Below are 22,976 nucleotides of genomic sequence, written 5' to 3' on the forward strand. Positions count from 1 at the left end.
GAAAGAAACAAAAATTAAAACCTTCATAGATCGGGCCGGCCTGTGGCTCACTCGGGAGAGTGTGGTGCTGATAACACCAAGGCCACGGGTTCGGATCTTATGTAGGGATGGCCGGTTTGCTCACTGGGTGAGCATAGTGCTGACAACACCAAGTCAAGGGTTAAGATCCCCTTACCGGTCATCTTTTAAAAAAAAAAAAAAAAAAAAACCTTCGTAGATTAAGACTTCCTGGAGACACCCTAGTTCATAGCACTGCACTATGTTTTCAGATCCACATTGTTTTCCTAGGGTATCTCTCTCTCTCTTTTTAATTATATGCTTATTTTCCCCATCCTCCCTTGTCCTCCAGCCTCTATCCATTCTCTAACGTGCGTAGTGTCCTGGAAGGCTGATCTTTAGATACTGCATACACAGGCCCATTCCTGGCTGGTCAGAGGCTTGGCAAGTATTGAGTGGAAAATTGGTGACGAGAGGCCTAGAGAATTGGTATAGGTGAGAATATTTGTACTTCTTGTGAATGCCCACCAGAGGGCATCCATTCTAGAGGCTCTCAAAAGTTAAATGGACACAATGGTCCAACCTCTGGCTTTCCCAGCTCCCCAGTGCTTGCTCAATGGAGTCATGAACAAAATAGCCATAATGGCAGGAATGGAGGCTATGCATGGTGTCTACAGTTTAGACTTCCTCTCGCCAAAGCTGATCTGGCCACTGGGCGTTATGTCCAGCCTGCCAAGAGCAGAGACCAACACTGTGCCCCTTTTATAATATCATTCCCAAAGGGGACCAAGCATTTCTTGGTGGCAGGTTTATTTCACTGAAAATCAGTTAGAGACACTGCTCTATAACAAACTGTTGGGAGAAATTCTGGTATGCCTGTGCAAACGGCATTGACAGCAGTAAGGATGCTTGGCGAGCTGCTTAGAAGCAGGGAGCAGATTTACCTATATTCCAGGGTAATAAAAATAGTATCACTCTCCACTCCTGGAGACATTTCAGGGTGATAAAAAATGTCTCCCATGGGTTGGAAAGTGTATTAGTTGGGATACTCCAGAGAGACAGAATTAATAGGATATGTTATAAATATAAGAAAAGGGATTTATGAGGGGAATTAGCTCACACGATTGTGAAGAGAAGTCCCACAACAGGCTTTCTGCAAACTGGAGGACGGTAGCATAGATGAGTCCAAGTCAGAAGGCTTCAAAACCAGGAAGCCAGTGGTGTCCTTGGTGTAGCTCCTGGACCCCAAAAGCTGAAGTGTCTTGAGCTCTGATGTCCACGGACAGGAGAGAAGAGTGTATCCCAGCTCCAGTGGATAGAGAGAGCGATTTGCCGTTCTTCTCTGTTTTGTTTTTTTTTGTCCTCTCTGGGCCCCCAGTGGATTGGGATGATTGTCATATTGAGGGTGGATATTCCCCACTCAGTCCACTCAGGCTCTGTATTTGTCTGTTTCTGTTGCTTATAACAAAATATTTGAAACTGGGTGATTTATAAGAAAATGAAATTTATTGCTTCCAGTTTCTGAGGCTGGAAGTCCAAAGTCCATCTCATGGTGGTGACAGTGACCCAGGGATCTCACATGGCAAGATGGTAGAAGCAGAGAGAGCAGAGAGAAAGAAAGACAGACTCTCCTCTTCTTTTAAAGCCCTCAGAACCACACCCCTGACCACCATCTGTAATCCATTCACTACTACATGGTCCTACAATCCAATCACCTCTTCAAGGCTCCACCTTTCAATTACCATAATAAGATTTCCCACTCTCTTAACAGTCGCAGTGGGGGCCAAGTTTCTTTCTTTTTTTTTTTTTTTAAAGATGACCGGTAAGGGGATCTTAACCCTTGACTTGGTGTTGTCAGCACCACACTCTCCCAAGTGAGCTAACCGGCCATCCCTATATAGGATCCGAACCTGTGGCCTTGGTGTTATCAGCACCACACTCTCCCAAGTGAGCCACGGGCCGGCCCGGGGCCAAATTTCTAATAGATAAAACGTGGGGGACACAATTCAAGCTTCAATGAATTTTGGGGGGACAATTCAATTCACTACAGGCTCTCATGCTAATCTCTTCTGGAAATACCCTCATGGACACCCCTAAAAGATTCTTTACCAGATTTCTCGGCATTCTTTATTCTAATCAAGTTGACACATAGAATTAACCTTCACAGAAGGCAAATTTGTTTCCTGGTCAGTATAATAAAGTCTCTCTCCAGAGGGCAGGCTGCTATGGTCCTCTTTTAAGACTGGGAGTTTCCTCAGCTCAGTGTTCTTCAGCTGTGACAGACCTATTATGTGCATGGCATTCACTGGCATCACTGCTGTGGTGCTTGGGGGTCAAGAAGAACTGATACAAACATGAAGTTCATGCTGTTTGCTATGCTATGAGTAATAAACTGCCTAAATCCATTTGGGCTTGCTGTCTCCTTACCAGCTGAATCTATGGATATGTGGCAAGTTGACTTAGCAGTTTAGGGACTGTCTGGCCATGTGACAATGTCCCCCCCCCAACCCACCCACAACTTAATTCCTTAAGACTACACCTATTATTTCTCACAAGCCTATAGATTGCGAAGTTCTCATCTCAGTTGGGCTCACTCATATATCTATAGTCATCTGGTGGATCAGCTGGGATGGAGCTGGTCTAAGATGGCCTCAGCTGGGTCAACTTGGCTCTGTTCCATGTGGTTACTCCTCTCTCCAGCAGACTAAGTTGGACTTTTCTCAGGCAATGATAGGGCTCCAAAATCAAACAAAAGGCCTGGGAAATTGGTATGTGGATGGACCTTGAGGCCTAGGCTCCAAACTAGCATACTGTCACTTCTGCCGCATTCTACTGGCCAGTCACAGTCCAACTCAGTGGGTGGGGATACAGATTTTACCTCTTAATGGAAGCAGTTTCAAAGTCACATGGGGTATACATGCAGAGAGGGAGAGAGTTGGGGATATTTTTGCAATCCATACACACTGGATCCTTTTCATTTTGGAGGGAGCAGTGATATGTCTTCATGGGAATAGATACATATTTCAGATTCAGATTTGACTTTCCTACCTGCAGTGTTTCTGCCAGCCCCACTATCTATGGATGTCTCATTCACTACCATGGTATTGCGCATGTTGCTTCTGGCTAAGGAGCTTATTTTTTATTCATTTATTTTGGAGGCTGGCCAGTACGAGGAATCCTTGACCTTGACCTTGGTGTTATCAGCACCCTGCTCTAACCAAATGAGCTAACTGGCCAGTCCTGCCAAGGGGCTTATTTTATGGCAAAAGAATTGTAGCAAAGAAACTTGATGGTCTTGCCAGGAACCCCATCACTCAGTTGTAGCTGGTATAATAAAGTAGTGTGATGACCTTTTACAGACTCAGTTATGGTGATAGACAAAAGGTAACACATTGTGAGTTAGGTATGCTATACTACAGGTTTGTGGTATATGCCTTATACCAACAGTTAAAATACAGTACTATTTCTCCCACAGGTAGAATACATGGGTCTGGGAACCAAGGGGTAGAGGTAGGAACAGTTCATCTCACTTTTATACCTAATAACTCATTTATGAATTCTTGAGTTCAGTATGGTTGGAGTGCTTAGTCCCCAAGGGAAGAACAGTTCTACTAGAGAACACAGTCATTGTTCATTACATTGGAACATGTGATGAGACTACCCCCTGGCCATTGGGCTCTTGTTGCTGAACCAACAGGCAGAGAAAGGGTTACTATACCAGCCTGGGTGATGGGCCCTCAAATATCAAGGGGAAATAAGGTTGCTTTTATACAATAGGGACAAGGAAGATTGAAGTCCAGGGAATTCACTGGGGCACCTCATCGCATTTTCATGTTCAAAAAATGAAAGTCAGTTTTTCATTCAACATTAATGTGTGTTCTTGTTTCTATACCAATCTGGCCCCAACTTAACTTTCTTTCTTCTTTTTTTTTTTTTCATTCTGAAATGTTGATATTTATTTTCAAACATTTTATTTATTTTTATTTTTTTCTTAATTTTATTTTGTCAATATACAATGTGGTTGATTATTGTGGCCCATTACCGAAACCTCTCTCCCTCCTCCCTCTCCTCCCTCCCACCCAACAATGTCCTTTCTCTTTGCTTGTCGTATCAACTTCAAGGAATTGTAGTTGTTATGTCTTCTTCCCCCACCCCCCGGTTTTTTTTTGTGTGTGTGTGTGTGTGTGTGTGTGTGTGTGTGTGAATTTATTTATTTATTTTTAGCTCCACCAATAAGTGAGAACATGTGGTATTTCTCTTTCTTTGCCTGACTTGTTTCACTTAATATAATTCTCTCAAGGTCCATCCATGTTGTTGCAAATGGCAGTGTTTCCTTCGTTTTTATAGCTAAGTAGTATTCCATTGTGTAGATGTACCACATTTTCCGTATCCACTCATCCGATGATGGACATTTGGGCTGGTTCCAACTCTTGGCTATTGTAAAGAGTGCTGCGATGAACATTGGGGAAGAGGTATACCTTCGACTTGATGATTTCCATTCCTCTGGGTATATTCCCAGCAGTGGGATAGCTGGGTCATATGGCAGATCTACCTGCAGTTGTTTGAGGAACCTCCATACCATTTTCCATAGAGGCTACACCATTTTGTAGTCCCACCAACAATGTATGAGAGTTCCTTTTTCTCCGCAACCTCGCCAGCATTTATCGTTCAGTCTTTTTTTTTTTTTTTTTTTTTTTTAAAGATGACCGGTAAGGGGATCTTAACCCTTGACTTGGTGTGGTCAGCACCATGCTCAGCCAGTGAGAGAACCGGCCATCCGTATATGGGATCCGAACCCGGGGCCTTGGTGTTATCAGCACCGCACTCTCCCGAGTGAGCCACGGGCCGGCCCTACTCGTTCAGTCTTTTGGATTTTAGCCATCCTAACTGGGGTTAGATGGTATCTCAGTGTGGTTTAGATTTGCATTTCCCAGATGCAGAGTGATGTTGAGCATTTTTGCATATGTCTGTTGGCCATTTGTATGTCTTCCTTAGAGAAATGCCTACTTAGCTCTTTTGTCCATTTTTTAATTGGGTTGCTTGGTTTTTTTCTTGTAAAGTTGTTTGAGTTCCTTATATATTCTGGATATTAATCCTTTGTCAGATGTATATTTTGCAAATATTTTCTCCCACTCTGTTTGTTGTCTTTTAACTCTGTTAATTGTTTCTTTTCCTGTGCAGAATCTTTTTAGTTTGATATAATCCCATTTGTTTATTTTTCCTTTGGTTGCCCGTGCTTTTGGGGTCGTATTCATGAAGTCTGTGTCCAGTCCTATTTCCTGAAGTGTCTCTCCTATGTTTTCTTTAAGAAGTTTTATTGTTTCAGGGTGTATATTTAATTCTTTAATCCATTTTGAGTTGACTTTAGTGTATGGTGAAAGGTGTGGGTCTAGTTTCATTCTCCTGCATATTGATATCCAGTTCTCCCAGCACCATTTGCTAAAGAGGCACCAAAACCAGGTAAAGATATAACCAAAAAAGAAAACTACAGGCCGATATCCTTGATGAATATAGATGCAAAAATCATCAATAAAATACTAGCAAACAGAATACAGCAACACATACGTAAAAATATTCACCACGATCAAGTGGGATTCATCCCAGGGATGCAAGGTTGGCTCAACATACGCAAATCAATAAATGTGATACACCATATTAATAAAGTCAAACACAAGGACCATATGATCATCTCTATAGATGCTGAAAAAGCATTTGATAATTCACCACTCATTCATGACAAAGACCCTCTATAAGTTAGATATAGATGGAAAGTATCTCAACATAATTAAAGCCATATATGATAAACCCACTGCCAATATCATCCTGAATGGGGAAAAGCTGAAAGCTGTTCCTTTAAGAACAGGAACTAGACAAGGATGCCCACTCTCACCACTCCTATTCAACATAGTGTTGGAAGTACTAGCCAGAGCAATCAGAGAAGAGAAGGAAATAAAGGGCATCCAGATTGGAAAAGATGAAATCAAACTGTCCCTGTTTGCAGATGACATGATCCTATATATCGAATAGCCTAAAGCCTCTACCAAAAAACTCTTGGAGTTGATAAATGATTTCAGCACAGTAGCAGGATACAAAATCAACACACAAAAATCAGTAGCATTTCTATTCTCCAATAGTGAACATGCAGAACGAGAAATCAAGAAAGCCTGCCCATTGACAATAGCCACCAAAAAAATAAAATACTTAGGAATTGAGTTAACCAAGGATGTGAAAAATCTCTATAATGAGAACTACAAACCATTGCTGAGAGAAATTAGAGAGGATACAAGAAGATGGAAAGATATCCCATGCTCTTGGATTGGAAGAATCAACATAGTGAAAATGTCCATACTATCCAAAGTGATAAACAAATTTAATGTAATTCCCATCAAAATTCCAAAGACATTTTTCTCAGAAATGGAAAGAACTATCCAGACATTTATATGGAATAATAAAAGACCACGCGTAGCCAAAGCAATGCTGAGCAAAAAAAATAAAGCTGGAGGCATAACACTACCTGACTTTAAACTGTACTACAAAGCTATAATAACCAAAACAGTCTGGTACTGGCATAAAAACAGACACACTGATCAATGGAATAGAATAGAGAATCCAGAAATCAAGCCACACACCTACAGCCATCTGATCTTTGACAAGGGCACCAAGCCTATACACTGGGGAAGAGCCTGCCTCTTTAGCAAATGTTGCTGGGACAACTTAACTTTATATCTATCACTTCTCCTTGTTCCCTATACGCACTTTACTTCAATATGAACTGAATTTCCTTTTGTTTTCTGAGTACACCAAACTCTCTCCTGGAGTCATATATTTAATAATAACGATGATGATAATATTGTGTATCATGATGCTAACAGACATTTAACATCTCTGAAATCACGGGCCATCTTAAAATTGCTGTTGGCCAATTGCTCATGTGTAGACTGGGTCATAGCAGTTCATATTATCACTTCAACTGACTTCTATACAACTTTGGTTCTACATAAGTTGTCTTTTTTTTTTTTTTTTTTTTTTAAATAAAATGACCGGTAAGGGGATCTTAACCCTTGACTTGGTGTTGTTAGCACCACACTCTCCCAAGTGAGCTAACCAGCCACCCCTATATAGGAATCCAAACCCGAGGCCTTGGTGTTATCACCATCACACTCTCCCAAGTAAGCCACGGGCTGGCCATACATGTGTTGTCTTTAATCGCCATTTAATATATCTTCAAAGAGATTACCCTGTAATTTGGCATTGAAAGGAAAAGTTTATGTGCACAGAAAGGTATGGAAATACAGAAATATGACATGACACAAATCTATGTGTAAATAAATTTAAAAGAGCTCTTTTAGTAAGTATACATAACAAATCTAAGCAATTAGAAACCTTTGTAGTTTTTCTGTTTGTTTTTGGTGGCAGGCCCTACTGGGATCCATACCCTTGACCTTGGTGTTGTTATCAGCACCATGCTCTAACCAACTAACTGGCTGGTCTGAGAAACCATTAATTTCAGCATTTTTTCTTAATGTCATACATAAAATAATGGTTTATTTTACAATTGCTGGCAGCTTAGATTTGATGGAATATGGTAATGGTAATAATAGTAGCAGCTAACGTCTATTAAAGGCACTGTTTGCCAAGTGCTTTTCGTTTTCTTTGACACATTTGTATATCCTACAGTCTGAGGTCTGGGATGCCTTTGTTTCTGAAAAACTCTCTCTTTTAAAGCCGGATTAAAAATCGTTTCCTCTGTAAGGCTTCCTTGAGGCACCTAGAGGAAATTAGATCTCTTTGAACCACATCCCTCTGTTATCCAGCACATTTCAGTTGTCCTGTAATGATCAGTTTGGGTGTCTGCTTTCCTAAGTAGGCTGTAGAATATTGAGGGTAAAGACCATCTTTTATGCATTTTTGGGTCCTCTGTACCCACCACAGCCTCCCTCTTATTCTAAGTATCTTACATTAACTCTTGAAAGAAAGAAACAGTAAACAGCTTAAGTAGCATGTAGGTTGTAAAAGCTGACATCGAATTTATTAACACTAACACGTGAACTACATTTTACAATCCGTAAAATGTTTCCGCATCATTTCATTCCGTTGTCACCACATTTTTGTCAGGTTAGGTATTATCCGCGCATTTGTAGTTGAGGTCACTTGTTCACCAACCACCAGAGCCGCAGTCTGAAGCTTTGTTGCTTGACCCTTGATTTTGAGATTTTTTCCACTGTACCGTAGCTATCAGAGGAGAAAGTAATTCTTTCTGGATAATTAGAGTGAAGGAGCAGGAAAAGGCACCCAGGACAAGGGAGGGATGCGCACGCCTCGAACAAAGGCAACCTCAAAGGGAGCTACAAGCAGCAAAGGATGATGGGAATATCAGCTTAGCCTCTTTGCGTCACGTCGTCAATCAAAATTCTTACGGAGCCCCAGGTTTGGCCTCTAGCTCGGCATCGCCCCGCCCCGGCCCTTTAACCGGCACTTCCTCCGTCCCTTCGCTCTGCTGGGCGCCAGTCTCCCGGCTACTCTGAGACTACCAGCAAGCCTCCAAATACTCCCATTGGCTCGCCCACCCTTTCGGTCCAGGCTCCTCCCTCCAGAGGCCCCGCCTGCTCCAAGCTACGATCTCGTTTCCGTTCCTCCGGCGTAGGAGGCGGAGACGGCCAAATTCTCCCGTACAGCGGCGGGACAGTCGAGCAGTAGGAAGCGGCCTCTCTTTCCTAAAAACCCCACTGCCTTGTGGGATCGAGGCGGGCTCCTCCCGCATAGGTTTTCCGGATCCCTCCACCCCGCCTCTTTCGTTGAGTACGGAAGCTGCGAGGGCCCTCGGGCAGCCATGGCGGCGCACTTGAAGAAGCGGGTTTATGAGGAATTCACTAAAGTGGTTCAGGTGAGCTCTGGCAAGAAAGGTCACGGGACACGTCCGGGGCGGGAAAGGCTATCGAGACCTCAGGCACTTTGCCAGAATAGGCGCCGCTTGTTTATGTTGCGTGCCGACTACTTGATAGACTTTCTGAGACTGCTCGTTTGTGGGCGTGTTAATCTGCGGCCGCTGTTGTTATTAACTGATACATGTAGTCTGACTTTTAAAAAAGTTATTAGAAGAAGCAAATAGTGCTGTACAATTTACGAAACTGTCTTATTGGTTATCTCATTTTGTTCTCTCACGCAACCTTGCTAGATCGGGTTACGCTTGCATCCTTGGTTTACAGATGTAGACTTTGAAACTTCCGGAAGGGCGCCAAGACACAGCCGATTAGTGGCAAAGCCCCTCCCTACTCCAGTCTCACAAAGAGCGCCCAGGGACAAGTTGGGCTGTAGGCAGAGTTCTAAGGGGCTGTAATAGGGGTCTATAGAATTCCTCGAAACCCGGTCAAAGCAGGCGAGGGTCACAGGCTTCCTAAGGATAGAGCTCCTCTGGTGGAACAGCTCACCTAGAGAGGAAGGCAATACCTTTCTCCCTTGGAGTTAAGGACAGATGGGCCGAGCTCCTGTCAGAACAGTCAGTCATGCTCCATGTGTCTCCACATACATGTCACTAAAGTAGAGGCTGATCCCAAGTCATCTTTTTGACTTGCTTCTCAGACTTTAATGTGTACACAAATCACGTGGGGATCTGGTTAAAATATAGGTCCAATTCAGTAAGTCGGGCGGGGTAGGTGAGGCAGGATTCTGCATTTCTGACAAGCTCCCAGTTCATGCCAATGGATCGGCAGCATCCTTAGATCCTTAGACTTGTAGAGGAGCAAGGCTCAGGCCATCCAGCAGGGAACTGATTCTTCAACGTTCATTAATTAATAAGAGTTTATTGAATAAATTCATGATTTTTGTGTAGCAGGCATGGTGAAAAGTATTGAGCTACACAATCCTCTACACATCAGGGTCCCTGCCACTTAGGAGCTCACAGGCTAATGGGAGAGCCAGAACAGCTATCTGTGACTATAGTGCAGAGAAAGAATTGCATTGACAAATCAAGTCTTCCTTCCCTTCTCTTCTGCAGTTCCTCCTTTTCCTAAAATCAAACTTCCTAGCCCTTTGTGATCTGACAGTATTCCTTTCCAGCCTTATTACTTGTCATTTCCTTTCTTTTTTGTATTGTGGGCATATCTTTGTGGCATTCTTCCATAGTGTATTTTTTTTTTTTCTACACTGACCATCCTTCTAATAAAGACAGAATAGTTTGGGTGAAGATAGTCATTTGGAATGAGGGAAAGATCTTTTTTATCTGTGCAAGCTGCAGACATTCCCATCAGTTATGGTTTTCTAAGGAGTGAAGCTGTTCCTGCTGGGTGTCTTAGCACAGTTTCAATACATTTGTAGAATTGATAAAAAGTGGAGTAGATCTTTTGTGTGGCCTTTCAACCCTAAAGCTACAACAGTCCTCAAAGATAGGTAGAACAAAATGGTAGTGTACCTATTTTACAGAGAAAGAAACTGAGACTTAGAGAAAGTAAATGACTTGCCCAAAGTTGTAGGAGCTAGTGAAAGACAAAATTGTGACTCATAGCCTTGTCACCAATCCAGTGCTTTTTCCAGTTTATAGTACGGCTTTTTCCTAAGGCTAGGTCTATTAGCTAAATACATTATTTGGTATAATGGAAAATTATTTCCATCAAATGAGGCAAAGTTAAATTTGCAGAGTCTGTTTTCAGTTAGGTTTTCTTGTCTTATCTTCCCTACCCCCTTGCAGCAACAGGAGGAAATTGCTACTAAGAAACTCCGACTGACAAAACCAAGCAAATCTGCAGCACTTCACATAGATCTGTGTAAAGCGACCTCCCCAGCAGATGCTTTGCAGTACCTACTCCAGTTTGCCAGGAAGCCTGTCGAGGCAGAAAGTGTGGAGGGAGTAGTCAGGATTCTCTTGGAACATTATTACAAGGTGAGAAGATGTTGAGGACCTGATGGGGATGTGTATGAATTTATTGTGTCTGCAGAATGGATTAGTATCGCAAATAAATAAGAATGTGTTAATTTAGCAAGCTTTTACTGAGTGTCTTCCATGTACTAGGCACTGAAGTTACAGTGATAAAAAAGATGCAAATCCTGTCCTCAGAAGCTTACAGTATGCTAGATGGAGATAGACGTATAAATGGTAAGGTTTCTGAAGGTACTGTGAGTGCAATAGGTGCAGAGTGCAGTGGGAGCACAAAAGAGGAGTTAACATTAACCATGACTCTCCGTAACTGGATTCGTCTTTGGAATGTAGTCCCCTCATCATCCTTCTGTTCCTGTCCTAATTCAAGGCCCTCCTATCTAATTGTAATAGTCCTCTCTCTTTTTTTTTTTTAAACCTTTTAAAAGCAAAGTGGCATTTTATTTCTCTCTGTATTTTTCATGCATGATTAAATATGGGAAATAATGTAAACAAAGTGAAATTCACAAAACGTATTTATTTTTCAGTTTATAGAGGTGAAATCTGAAGTAAAAGGAGAAGAAATTATTTGCCCCACAGATTAAATTTTAAAACAAGTATGAAAATTATTAACTTATGGAAAAGTAGAAATACTGTAATGAACTACCAAATACCCATCCCTGGGATTTAACAGTTATTAATATTTGGACAAATTTGCTCTATCTGTTTGTTTTCCTGAAGTTTTTTTTAGGTATATCATTTTGCCCTAACTAGTTCAGTAAATATCTGTAAAAAAGGGACATCTTTTTTTTTTTTTTAAACATACCCACCTAACTACATTAACCAAAACTAAATAATTCTTTCTTTATTTATTTATTTTTGTCTTTTTTTTGTGACCGGTAAGGGGATGGCAACCCTTGGTGTGGTGTCGCCCACAACGCACTCAGCCAGTGAGCACACCGGCCATTCCTATATAGGATCTGAACCTGCGGCGGGAGCGCTGCTGCGCTCCCAAGTGCTGCACTCTCCCGAGTGCGCCACGGGGCGGCCCTAAATAATTCTTTAATGTCATCTAAGAATTAGTCCATATTGAGATTTCTTTAATTGTTCCCCAAATATCTTTTTTTTTTAATGGATGACTGGTAAGGGGATCTTAACCCTTGACTTGTGTTCTTAGCACAATGCTATCCCAAGTGAGCTAACTGGACATCCCTATATAGGGATCTGAACCTGCAGCCTTGGTGTTATCAGCATCACACTCTCCCAAGTGAGCCATGGGCTGGCCCTCCAAATATCTTTTTATTTATAGTTGATGTGTTCAAATCAAAATGTAAACCAGTTCCACATACGGCATTTGGTCTTTTTAAAAATCTAGAACATTTTTTATTATTTTGGTGACATTGATTTGAAGAAACTGGGTCAGTTGTTTTGTAAAATGTCTTGTTTTCTGAGTTTATTTACTTCCTTGGGGGCTAACTTGCTACTTTGTCCTCTATTTGCTATGAAGTAGGAGTTAGATCTATAGGCTTTGTGAGATTCAGATTAAGCATATTTTTGAGAATGTTAAGAATACTTAATAGATGATGATTTGTACTTCATATTGCGCCTGTCAGGATGCATATGTCTTGATGCCTCACCTTGCAAAAGCTTCTTACTGGTCGCTTCTTTCAGTTTCTCTCTATAAACTATCTTTATTTAAATCTATTTATTCCCATTGCCTTTTATGTCTCTCTTTTACAGATGTTCTACCTTAATCACAATGCTTGCAATTTTCCAAATACCCTGTGTATTTTCAGAAATCAGTGTCTTTTCACATGCTGTTTCTTTTGCCTATAACCCTTCTCCCTGCCACTGCCCTGTGATGTGGTCAGCCATTTTATCTGCCAAGAATTTACATTTTCTTCTGCCTGGAACACTTTCTTCAGATATTCACATGTCTACTTCTCACATATTTTTGTTCAAATGTCACTTTTTTTTTTTTTTTTTTTTAAAGATGACCAGTAAGGGGATCTTAACCCTTGGGCTTGGTGTTGTCAGCACCACACTCAGCCAATGAGCGAACCGGCCATCCCTATATAGGATACGGACCCATGGCCTTGGTGTTATCAGCACTGCACTCTCCTGAGTGAGCCACGGGCAGACCCTCAAATGTCACTTTTTCATTGAGGTCTTTCTTTACCCCTCTGTTTCATATTAAAACTGCCTATCCCACCCCAGCACTTTGTAGCCCCCTTCCTTGATTTTGTTCTGTCCATAGCACTTACTGTCTTTGAATATTCTATGTAGTTTTCTCATTTATTATGTTGCTTGTCCATTTCCCTGTACTAGAACATAAGCTCCTCTCAAGCAGAGATATTTGATTTTTTAAATTGATTTATCTACAGCACCAGGAAAAGTGCCTGGTAAAATAAATATTTGTTGAATGAATGAATGAATGCTTTTTACTCAGTTAACAAATGTTTACTATATATCAGACATTGTTCTGGGCACTGACAGTATCCTGTTAAAACAATTATTAGCTCTTATGTATTGCCATTGTTTGTCATATGTGTCTGTCTCCTTCAGACTTTGAGCTCTATAAATTCAGAGTAGAAATCCATTAATCTTTACCCAGTGCCTAGCAAGGTCCCTTGAACCTTACAGGAGTTTAATAAATGTTTCACTCATGTTTTTGTTTTTTGTTTTGTTTTGATTTGTTTTGTTTTGCAGCTGACCAGTACAGGGATCTCCAAACCCCTTACTTGTGTTTTACATGAATGAAATAAGGGTTTCTGTTCTCAAGAACTGTTAGCAATATTTACCTTTATTATTATATAACTCTTACCAATAATCATTTATAATACTACTTCTGAGAGCAGTTCAGCTCTTTTCCACAGGTAATGTTTTATTTAATCCTGATGACACCATTGTTATCCCTATATTTCAGATAAGAAACTATGTTGTTATAACACCAAGGTCAAGAGTTTGGATCCCTGAACTGGCCAGCTGCCCCAAAGACCCAGATAAGGAACTAGGCTTAGAGCAGTTTAGTATCCAAGGTCACCCAGCTAGTGAATGGAAGGTCTGGATTTGAAACTGGGTTGTTTTTAAAAGCCTTTTTGTTATGGAACATTTCAAGTACATATACATGTAGAGAGAATAGTTTAATTAATTTCAGTATACCCATTACCCAGCTTCTAAAATTATCACTTCATGGTCAAACTTGTTTCATTCTCCCCCAATCCACTTCCATTTCCTCCACCCTCACCCTCTCTACCAGATTCTCATGAAAATGAATTCCTGGAATCATATCATTTTATTTGTAAACTGAGTGCACCGGCCATTCCTATATAGGATCCGAACCCGCGGCGGGAGCATCGCTGCGCTCCCAGCGCTGCACTCTCCCAAGTGTGCCACGGGCTCGGCCCTAAATGATACTCTTTTTAAAAAATATACTCATAATACCATTATCAGGTATAAAAGAAAAATTGAACTTAGGTGTTTTGATGTCAGATCCCAAGTTCTTTAACCAGGCCATGCGGCTTGCATTAGTCTAGCAGATCCTAGCACCAAAGGAAATGAGGAGGGATGCCAAATGGGCCCAGTTTTAGACTGGTGACTAGTGTTTTCTATGCTTTCTTCTGTTCTGTCTAGAAATGTGGTTTCTTGTATTTTAGTGGATAAGCTACTCTGGCTTTGGCTTTTCTTCTTTGTTTTTCCATGGTCAGGCAGCAGTATCCAAACTTATTTCCCATGAGAGATTCTTCACTTATACTACTGTGCTGGTTGCTGTTGAGAATGCAGAACCGTGAGACATGCTTCTTGTCTTTTAGGTGCTAGCAGTGTAGTTGGGAGACCAAGTAATATATGCAGTATATAGATAGCAAGGGCTAAAGTTGTGCATTTGTTCATTTTTTCATTTGCTCAGCATATCTGCATAGTTACTCTGTGCCAGCCCTGTGCTTCATGTTGGTGATACAGAGATGAATATGATGTGATCTCTGACCTGAGTCTTGTTGGGTGGATAATATAAGAAATGGATAACAACAATACAAAATTGCAATTGCTATGAAGTCTGGGGAATTTATGATACGGCCTCAAAGTGGGGGGTGTCAATTATACTTGGAAGCAGGGATCCAGAAAGACATTATAGAGTAGTCATGATGCTTGAAGATGAGTCTTAAAAACAGATATTGGCCAGTTGGAAAATAGGAGAAAAGAAATTTTACTTGTGAGCAGTTGTGAGCAAAAACATGGAGATGTGAAATAGCCTGTCACGTTAGAAGAAATGCAATTAGTTTGACTGACGTAGACTTTTTTTTTTTTCTTGGTGGCTGGCTGTTACGGGGATTGGAAGTGGTGTAGATTTTAGGTTGAGAGTTCTTTAAGACTAGAAAGGTTTGGAAGGGGTCCAGTTCTGAAGGGCTTTGTTTTCTACCTTGTTGTTTTTTGTTTTAGACATGTCACTCTTTGGGAAGCATGGAGGATGGAGGAATTGGATAAGGGCCAGACTGGACTTAGGGTGACCAACTAAAAGACTGATGAGTCTGAGAAAGGTGCTGAGAGGCTGAACAGGACAGTTGTAATGGTGAGATGAGCAGTTATTAGGGAGGGCTTCCCTAGAGTTGATTTGTTTTTAGCTCAGGTGTGAAGGAGGTCATTTATTTGTCTCAGTAGAAGGGGTGCCGGAAGATTATTTCAGAAAGTAGAGGAACTTGAGTAAGGTATCCAGATGAGTGAGGAATGTTACTAGGTCAGATACTCTCTTATCTACCTTTTCCCCCCCTTTTAAAAAACTTGTGCTAAAATACATATAACGTAAAGTTTATTATCTTTACCATTTTTAAGTGTACAGTTCAGTGGTGTTAATACATTCGTATTGTCGTGCTGCTATCACCACCATCCATCTCCAGAACTATTTTCGTCTTGCAAAACTGAAACTCTGTACCTATAAACACTAATTCTCCATTCCACCCTGCCCCCAGGCCCCTGGCAACCACCATTCTACTTTCTGTCTCTGTGAATTTGACTCCTCTAAGTACCTGATATAAGTGGAATCATACAGTATTTTTTTTTTTTTGTGACAGATTGGCTTATTTCAGTTAGTATAATGTCCTTCAGTTTCATCCATATTGTAGGAATGTTAGCATTTCCGTTCTTTTTAAGGCTGAGTAATATTCTGTTCTGTATATATACCACATTTTGCTTATCCATTCATTTGTTGATGGCTACTTGGGTTGTTTCCACATTTTAGCTATTGTGAATAATGCTGCTATGAACACAGGTGTACAAATATCTCTTTAAGATCCTGCTTTCAATTTTTTTAAATACCCAAAATTAGAATTGTTGGATCATCTAGTAATTCTATTTTTGATTTTTTGAGGAACCACCTTACTGTTTTCCACAGCAGATATACTGTTTTATATTCCCACCAGCAGTGCACAAAGGATTCCAATTTTTGCACATCCTCGCTAACACTTGTTTTCTGGTGTTTTGGTAGTAGCCATCCTAATGGGTGTGAGTGAGGTGGTATCTCATTGTAGTTTTGATTTGCATTTCCCTAATGATTAGTGATGTCGAGCATTTTTTTATGTGTTTATTTGACCATTTGTGTATCTTCTTTGGAGAAGTGTCTATTCAAGTCCTTTGACCATTTTTGAATCTAGTTTTTTTTGTTGTTAAGTTGTAGGAGTTCTTGATATATTCTGGTATTAATCGCAAATCAACAACCTAACTTTACAAGCTAAAGAGCTAGAAAAAGAACAAACTAAACCTGAAGTTAGCAGAAGGAAGGAAATAATAAAGATGAGGGCACTGATAACCACCTGCCTACTATGTGCCCATTTCTGTGCTAGTCATTTTCCTCTCAGTAGCTCTCTGAGGTTGGTTTTAGCCCCTTTTCTCAGTAGAGGCTCAGAGAGGTTGATTAGCTATTCAAGACGTACAGCTATTGCACAGAGAATCCAGACTTCACAAATAGATCTGGCTAATTTCAAATTCCTTTCTTTTTTGCTGCAACTCACACCTTAAGGTAAAATTCCCAAGAAAATGACTTTCTGAAAGTGATGTACATGGTAAGTGGCATAGTGTGCCAGGATTTGGGATATTCCGACTCCATATCTATTGCCCTTTGCTCTGCTTTAGGCCTCCTTGTTGTGCCTGATCACCTCCTTAGAAATAATAGGTGGTAGGTGAGGAATTAATCATATCTGGAAGGCACTTTATCTTTTGAGAATACATTTAAATAATCTTGTCTTTGGTATAGAAAGATTACCTAATCTCAGCACTGGCAAGGTACTTCCCCCAGACACCATCCCATTTTACATTTATTTATTTATTTAATCACATATATTTATTGAATGTCTTTTTAGTGTCAGATATTATGCAGCCTACTTGAGATATGGTGATGAACAAAAGGACATGTTCCTTTTTCTTTTGTCTTGGGGGGAAATTTTTCAGCCACAGGAATCTTGGTGCTCCCCATTGTCAATGCTAAAACAGCCAGACAACTCATTTCTGTTTTCCTTGCAGCTTGGGCCCAGGCACAAGATCTATACTCAGCCAATTATACTTGCCTGCCTCAAGATTTCTATTTATTTATTTATTTATTTATTTATTTATTTATTTATTTATTTATTTATCTATCTATCTATCTATCTATCTATCTATCTATCTATCTATCTATCTATCTATCTATTATTTATTTATTTAAATTTTATTTTGTCGATATACATTGTAGCTGATTAATGCTCCCCATCACCAAAACCCTGCCTCAAGATTTCTAATCAGGATCTAGTGATCCAAAAAATCGGGTAGAGTCAAAGATTCTTTCTTTTTTTTTTTTTTTTTTTTTTTTGTCTTTTTCGTGACCGGCACTCAGCCAGTGAGTGCACCGGCCATTCCTACATAGGATCCGAACCTGCGGCGGGAGCGTCGCCGCACTCCCAGCACCGCACTCACCCGAGTGCGCCACGGGCTCGGCCCAAAGATTCTTTCTGATGGTAACTGTAACATCCATTTTCCAGGGATTCCAGGATCAGTGGTCTTGCCAGCAGAGTTACATGTACAGTGCTAGCAGTGTTGGTGGTGCAGGTGGTTGTGACTTATGTCTAACATGAGTAGTTTTAATGCCAACAGCACATTTTTTTTTTTTATTAGAAGTTAATGACATTAGGAAGGTATAAAATAATTCTTATTCACTTTGCAGTATTTGGGTGTAATATACTGATTTAGAAAAGCTCTTTCCTGGGGCCAGCCCTTGGCTCACTTGGGAGAGTGTGGTGCTGATAACACCAAGGCCATGGGTTTGGATCCCATATAGGGATGGCCAGTTAGCTCACTGGGTGAGCATGGTGCTGACAACAAGTCAAGGGTTAAGATCCCCTTACCGGTCATCTTTTTAAAAAAAACAAAAAAAGAAAGAAAAGCTCTTTCCCCTGAAGTATATTAAGTTACTTTTTTAGAAATGAAGCCTTAGTGTACTTGGATCATTGAATTTCTTTTGGGATGTTAGTTTCCCGTGTTCCTATTTGTTAGTTAGCTAAGAGTAGAGCATGACAGTTGCTTTTTTTGTTCCAGGAGAATGATCCATCTGTAAGATTAAAAATTGCATCATTGTTGGGTTTATTATCCAAGACGGAAGGATTTTCACCAGACTGCATTATGGATGATGCCGTTAACATACTGCAGAATGAAAGTAAGTTGTACTTTAAAAGCTGTGTAGTCAGAGCAGGAAACTTAAATTCCTTTTGTATAGAATTTAGAATAAAATTTTGATGTGTTTGTTGAAAAGGAATTTGAGGAAGATTCAATAAAACTGTGTACATATATTTACATTAGAGTTAAAATACAGTTTTGTCTTTTAATAGCTGTGATTGATTGACCCCTACCAAGTGCCATATATTTAAGATAGTTTACATATGATATGATAGATATTATGTCCTTATTTTATAGGTGGGGAAGCTGAAGCTTAGAGAAGTTAACTAACTTGTTCAAGGTTACATAGTATGTGGCAGAATTGATGCTTTGTTCCCTGTGCCATACTACTTCAGAAACTGTGACAAGTACCATCCTGGACATGTGGTCCCTCACAATTTAGATCTCATAAAAGTGACATTTTCCAGGTCTCATATCCATTGTGTTGTTTCCTTTTCTGTGAGTTCCTTATTGATGCCCACTAAAATATATTCTCAATGTTTAGATGAAGCAGCAAACTGCTTCACCTTTAAAATTTTTTGATTATTTACTTTTTTGTACAGTATATACAAAATTCTGTTATAGAGTTAGTGCCTTAATTGCCTTAATATTTATTTTAAAATTTGAGAAAAGAAACCCTTTGTTGCTGTTTCTGAAAATATTGTAATTTTGTTCATTTGACAGGATTGGTTGTAATTTCAAAGAATAGTTTTATTTCATTTTGGGGTGTAAATATTTAAACAAAATGGCTATTTAAATATTGGGCAACGTTTAGTCTATAAACTTAAGAGACTATGAGAATAGTAAAAGTCAGGTGAACTCAGATTATCTATATTCATTTATTGTACAATTGTTTAATGGTAACAAATATATAGGTTACGCATGTGGGCCTTGACTGAAGTTGAGAATTTAAAAAATTCTGTTAAAAATAACTTTATAGTAAAATTTTACTTGTGTTGAATTTTAACCCTAGACTTTTAATTCACAGGAAACAGTGAAAATATCTTTTTTATTTTTTATTTATTTATTTTTTTTTGTCGTTTTTTTCGTGACCGGCACTCAGCCAGTGAGTACACCGGTCAGTCCTATATAGGATCCGAACCCGCGGCGGGAGCGTCGCCGCGCTGCCAGCGCAGCACTCTACCAAGTGCGCCACGGGCTCGGCCCCTCTTTTTTATTTTTTAATCGCCAGAGGGGAGGATTGTTTTGTTGAAATGCCAATATAACAACATTAAAGAAAATAAAGAATATTTCTTCTAGTTTCACAGAATAACTTGTTTTACATATTACTTTTTACTTATATATATTTTATATGGTTGTACTTGTAGTGAATGTACTATTTTCTGTCTTACTATACTTACTTAATGTTACATATAATTATTTCCATGTTTCTATGTACCATTATAATATTTATGGTGTTGATAACACCAACAGGTACAGTAACATGTTCCTAATATTTTGCTCTTGTAGCTAGTGGCAAAAAGAGAGTTCATTTCTTCTTTCTGTTATTCCTTAGGATGAATTCCTGGGAAGGTAATTACTGAGTTAAGATGTCCAAACATATTGATGACCCTTGCTATATATTACCATATTGCTTTCCAAAAGGATTATTTCAATTTATACTGCACCTTATAACTGAGTGTACATGTTTCTTCCACAACTTTTTTCTTTTTCTTTCTTTTGGTGGCTGACTGGTACAGGGATTGAACCCTGGACCTTGGTGAGACACACTTAAAAGTACCAAAACAATTATATTGCCTCAGTATAGCAGTATCTTGTTTCCCATGGACAATTCTTATTTCCCAAGTGTCACATTGGAGGTGACACTTCAAGGATTAGCAGGTGCTCACAGGAGGGGGTAGTGTTAAGGATGGAGTCAGGTGTGGGGGAAGGCATTCTAGATAAGGTTAGCCTGAGCAAAGATAGGAGGACATGGAAGAATTCCATATTTTAAGAGTGGGGATTTCAGGGCCAGCCCGTGGCTCACTCAGGAGAGTGCGGTGCTGATAACACTAAGGCCATGGGTTCGGATCCTATATAGGGATGGCCGGTTAGCTCACTGGCTGAGCGTGGTGCTGAAAACACCAAGCCAAGGGTTAAGATCCCCTCACCGGTCATCATTTAAAAAAAAAAAAAAAGAGTGGGGATTTCATAGAGCCATAGACTTTTTGAGCTGTAATGACCTTATAGAAATCATCTGATCTAATTCCTTCCTTTTGCTGATGACAGAAACTACGTTCCAAGGAGAAGTGAGTTGCTTAATTTGTTTAGCTAAGTAGTAGCAGAACCGAGAACTTAGTGCAGTGCTCTTTCTTATAGACTGTGGTTTAACTGAAACAGTTTACCTCTGAAACAGAAACATTATAAGAGAAAATTAGTTTTAATGTAAACCTCATCCTAGCCTTTAAAAGAAAGGATCTCTGCAACAACATCATAGAATGTAAAATAATAATATTAAAAAATAAACTTAAAAAAATAATAAATTAAAAGAAAGGAACTCAAATTATGCAGTATCCATGGCAAATAACTGTTTTATTTTCTGCTGAGTTTTCTAATTCTGTTTCTTACTTAATTATCTCTAAGAGATTTGATCTGGCTTTTTTTCTGATTTCAAGTTCCTGGTTCACCTAGATTCATAGAAGATAGAACTGGAAGGGACCGTAGAGTTCATCAAGTTTAGGCCCCTTTATTTTGTAGCTGAGGAAAATGAACTCCAGGGAGGTAAAGTGACTGCTAAAGATTTAGAATTAAGTGTCTCCTGATTATTCAGTCTAGTGTGAACTCTCAATTCCAAGGGTGTGGTCCACACTCTGGACCAAAAGTTTTTCATTTCAGTTCAGTAAATGTATGAGTGCTGTAACTCCTTGGCAAGTACTGGGCTGGGCACTTTGAGGGTACTGTGTGTATCTGCTTCTCTAGTACCTGCTACACCACTAATGATAACACAGTGTGTTTTAGAATACTGTGGAGCAAAGGACAAGGTATGGTCAGTACTAACTTGTGGGATCTGGAAAGTCAGAGATGGGGAAGAGTAATGCTAAGGAGAAGGAACATTATGATCATAGGTAAGAGAGGTGGAACGTACAAGAGCTATTTGAAAAACTGGATCATTTTATGAGAGATTAGCAGGGATTGGTAAAATGTCCTGAAGCCAAAGGTAGTCTTGAGCGCCGAGGAATTTGAGTATTACTTTATAGGCATGGGACCATATAAAATTTTTTGAGCAAGGGCATAAAATGATCAAGTCTAGTTTTAGAAAGAGTTTGGCAGCTCTGAGGAATTTTGTTTGGTGATAATGAGGCTTCATTTATTATCCCTGGGGAGTTGTCCAGTCTGAAATATAGGAGAAACTCAGGAGAGAGACTAGGATTAAAGATTTAAATTTGGTTTCTGTTTTACCAGAGGCAAGAGTTAAGGTTAAAAAGCTTTAGCTTTCTATGGAAGTTATGTAGAATTATCTTTCTGAAGAAATAAATGGGTGGTGTTGGGGACTTCTTTACCTCTCTTCTGTTTCCTCTAAGTGTCTTCTTTTTTCTTTGTGGACACTTTCATATTGGAGATTTTTCTTGATTATCCTTGGCTTTCTATTTAAATTTTTTCTTTTCTTTTGGCAGCTGGCCAGTAAGGGGATCTGAACCCGTGACCTTGGTGTTATCAGCACCATGCTCTCCCAAGTGAGCTAGCCAGCCAGCCCCATATTTAAATTTAAGATGAGGCACTAAAAAGCTGATTGGTAGTATGTGTGCATAGTGTTTGTCAGCTGGTAGCTTCCACTTTAGAAGATCTTACATGTCTTTGGAGGACTTTTTTTTGGTGGCTGGCCTGGATGGGGATCTGAACCCTTGCCCTTGATGTTACAACACTGTGCTCTAATCACCTGAGCTAATTGGCAAGCCTCCAGGACTTTAAATGTTAGTATCTTTTGGTGTTTTTTCCTGGGCTCATCAGTTTTTCTATTTAGAAGTTCATGAATCTCCTACTGGGAAGACAGAAATGTGTGGCTGCTTTGTTCTTGGAGCCAGGGCAGTGAAAGAGAGGCTAGGGAGAGGGAGGAACTGTTTCATTATTCAATATGTTGACTATTTCTTAATCTCCTCTTCACTTCACTCTTTCTTCCTTGTCCTCACATAGTGTCCCCAAAATTGCATCCTTTTTGGTCCAGTCCATTTTCTATACAGAATAAACTTGTTTCAGTTGTCACTTGGCTGTGTAGGATGTTGGGGGGGAGGAAGGGGTTAACTGCTTTTCAAAAATTTTTTGTTTAATTTTTTTTTATTGAAACATAATTATACATATCTGTGGGGTACAGCATCAACTGCTTCTTAGAGAGACTTCAGATAAATCCTTACCTCGTCCCTCTTTTGTTTTGTTTTTTTAAATCTCCAATTCCAGAGCCTTTTTGGGGTGTAATAGTGAGAATTTGTTTGCTTTGTAGGAACAACCTCTTCAGTAGGCA

The 22,976-nt window shown here is 39.8% G+C and overlaps 1 protein-coding gene across 3 annotated transcripts in view; it reads left to right on the forward strand.

The window, feature by feature from the left end:
- The first annotated feature begins 8,716 nt into the window (after window positions 1-8,716).
- INTS4 (integrator complex subunit 4) overlaps window positions 8,717-22,976 on the forward strand; it is a 122,578-nt gene continuing 108,318 nt past the window's right edge. The window contains exons 1-3 of one of the 3 annotated variants that reach the window (XM_063092976.1): window positions 8,717-8,881; window positions 10,682-10,873; window positions 18,404-18,521. In XM_063092976.1, coding sequence (XP_062949046.1) covers window positions 8,828-8,881; window positions 10,682-10,873; window positions 18,404-18,521 — 364 coding nt within the window. In that variant the 5' untranslated portion in view covers window positions 8,717-8,827. The remainder of the gene's footprint in view (window positions 8,882-10,681; window positions 10,874-18,403; window positions 18,522-22,976) is intronic. The other 2 variants (XM_063092975.1, XM_063092974.1) reach the window with 2 other exon arrangements.

The sequence above is a fragment of the Cynocephalus volans genome, chromosome 4 (assembly GCF_027409185.1).
Source record: "Cynocephalus volans isolate mCynVol1 chromosome 4, mCynVol1.pri, whole genome shotgun sequence".
NCBI lineage: Eukaryota > Metazoa > Chordata > Mammalia > Dermoptera > Cynocephalidae > Cynocephalus > Cynocephalus volans.